This window comes from Penaeus monodon, chromosome 19 (genome assembly GCF_015228065.2).
Source record: "Penaeus monodon isolate SGIC_2016 chromosome 19, NSTDA_Pmon_1, whole genome shotgun sequence".
NCBI lineage: Eukaryota > Metazoa > Arthropoda > Malacostraca > Decapoda > Penaeidae > Penaeus > Penaeus monodon.
The window spans coordinates 45,118,821-45,119,130 of record NC_051404.1 but is presented as its reverse complement, the minus strand read 5'-3'; the positions used below and the strand labels follow the sequence as shown (position 1 = coordinate 45,119,130).

Below are 310 nucleotides of genomic sequence, written 5' to 3'. Positions count from 1 at the left end.
ACATGTATATATGCTAGCTTCGCTTTCAAAGCCAAAAGTAATCTTAATGGAATGCACCTGACAATTCATTGTAATGACGTAAAGTATGGGACCGTGTCAAAAAAAAAAAAGATATACCAAATTATCATCGTGATCCAAATGTTTGATTCACATTGAGTTATAACGCGCTGAACAACTCTCTATTGCACAACCAAAGTATAGAATATGGGTCTGCTCAAGGCTCAGGGTGTGACGTCACAAACAGTGGCTTGCGCAACTCTAGTTAAAATCACCTCGTCAAGAGTAAAGCAAACTCGATCAATATTAACAG

The 310-nt window shown here is 37.7% G+C and overlaps 1 protein-coding gene across 1 annotated transcript in view; it reads left to right on the top strand.

The window, feature by feature from the left end:
- The first annotated feature begins 204 nt into the window (after nt 1-204).
- LOC119585418 overlaps nt 205-310 on the top strand; it is a 6,440-nt gene continuing 6,334 nt past the window's right edge. Inside the window, exon 1 of the mRNA XM_037934080.1 lies at nt 205-282. Coding sequence (XP_037790008.1) covers nt 205-282 — 78 coding nt within the window. The remainder of the gene's footprint in view (nt 283-310) is intronic.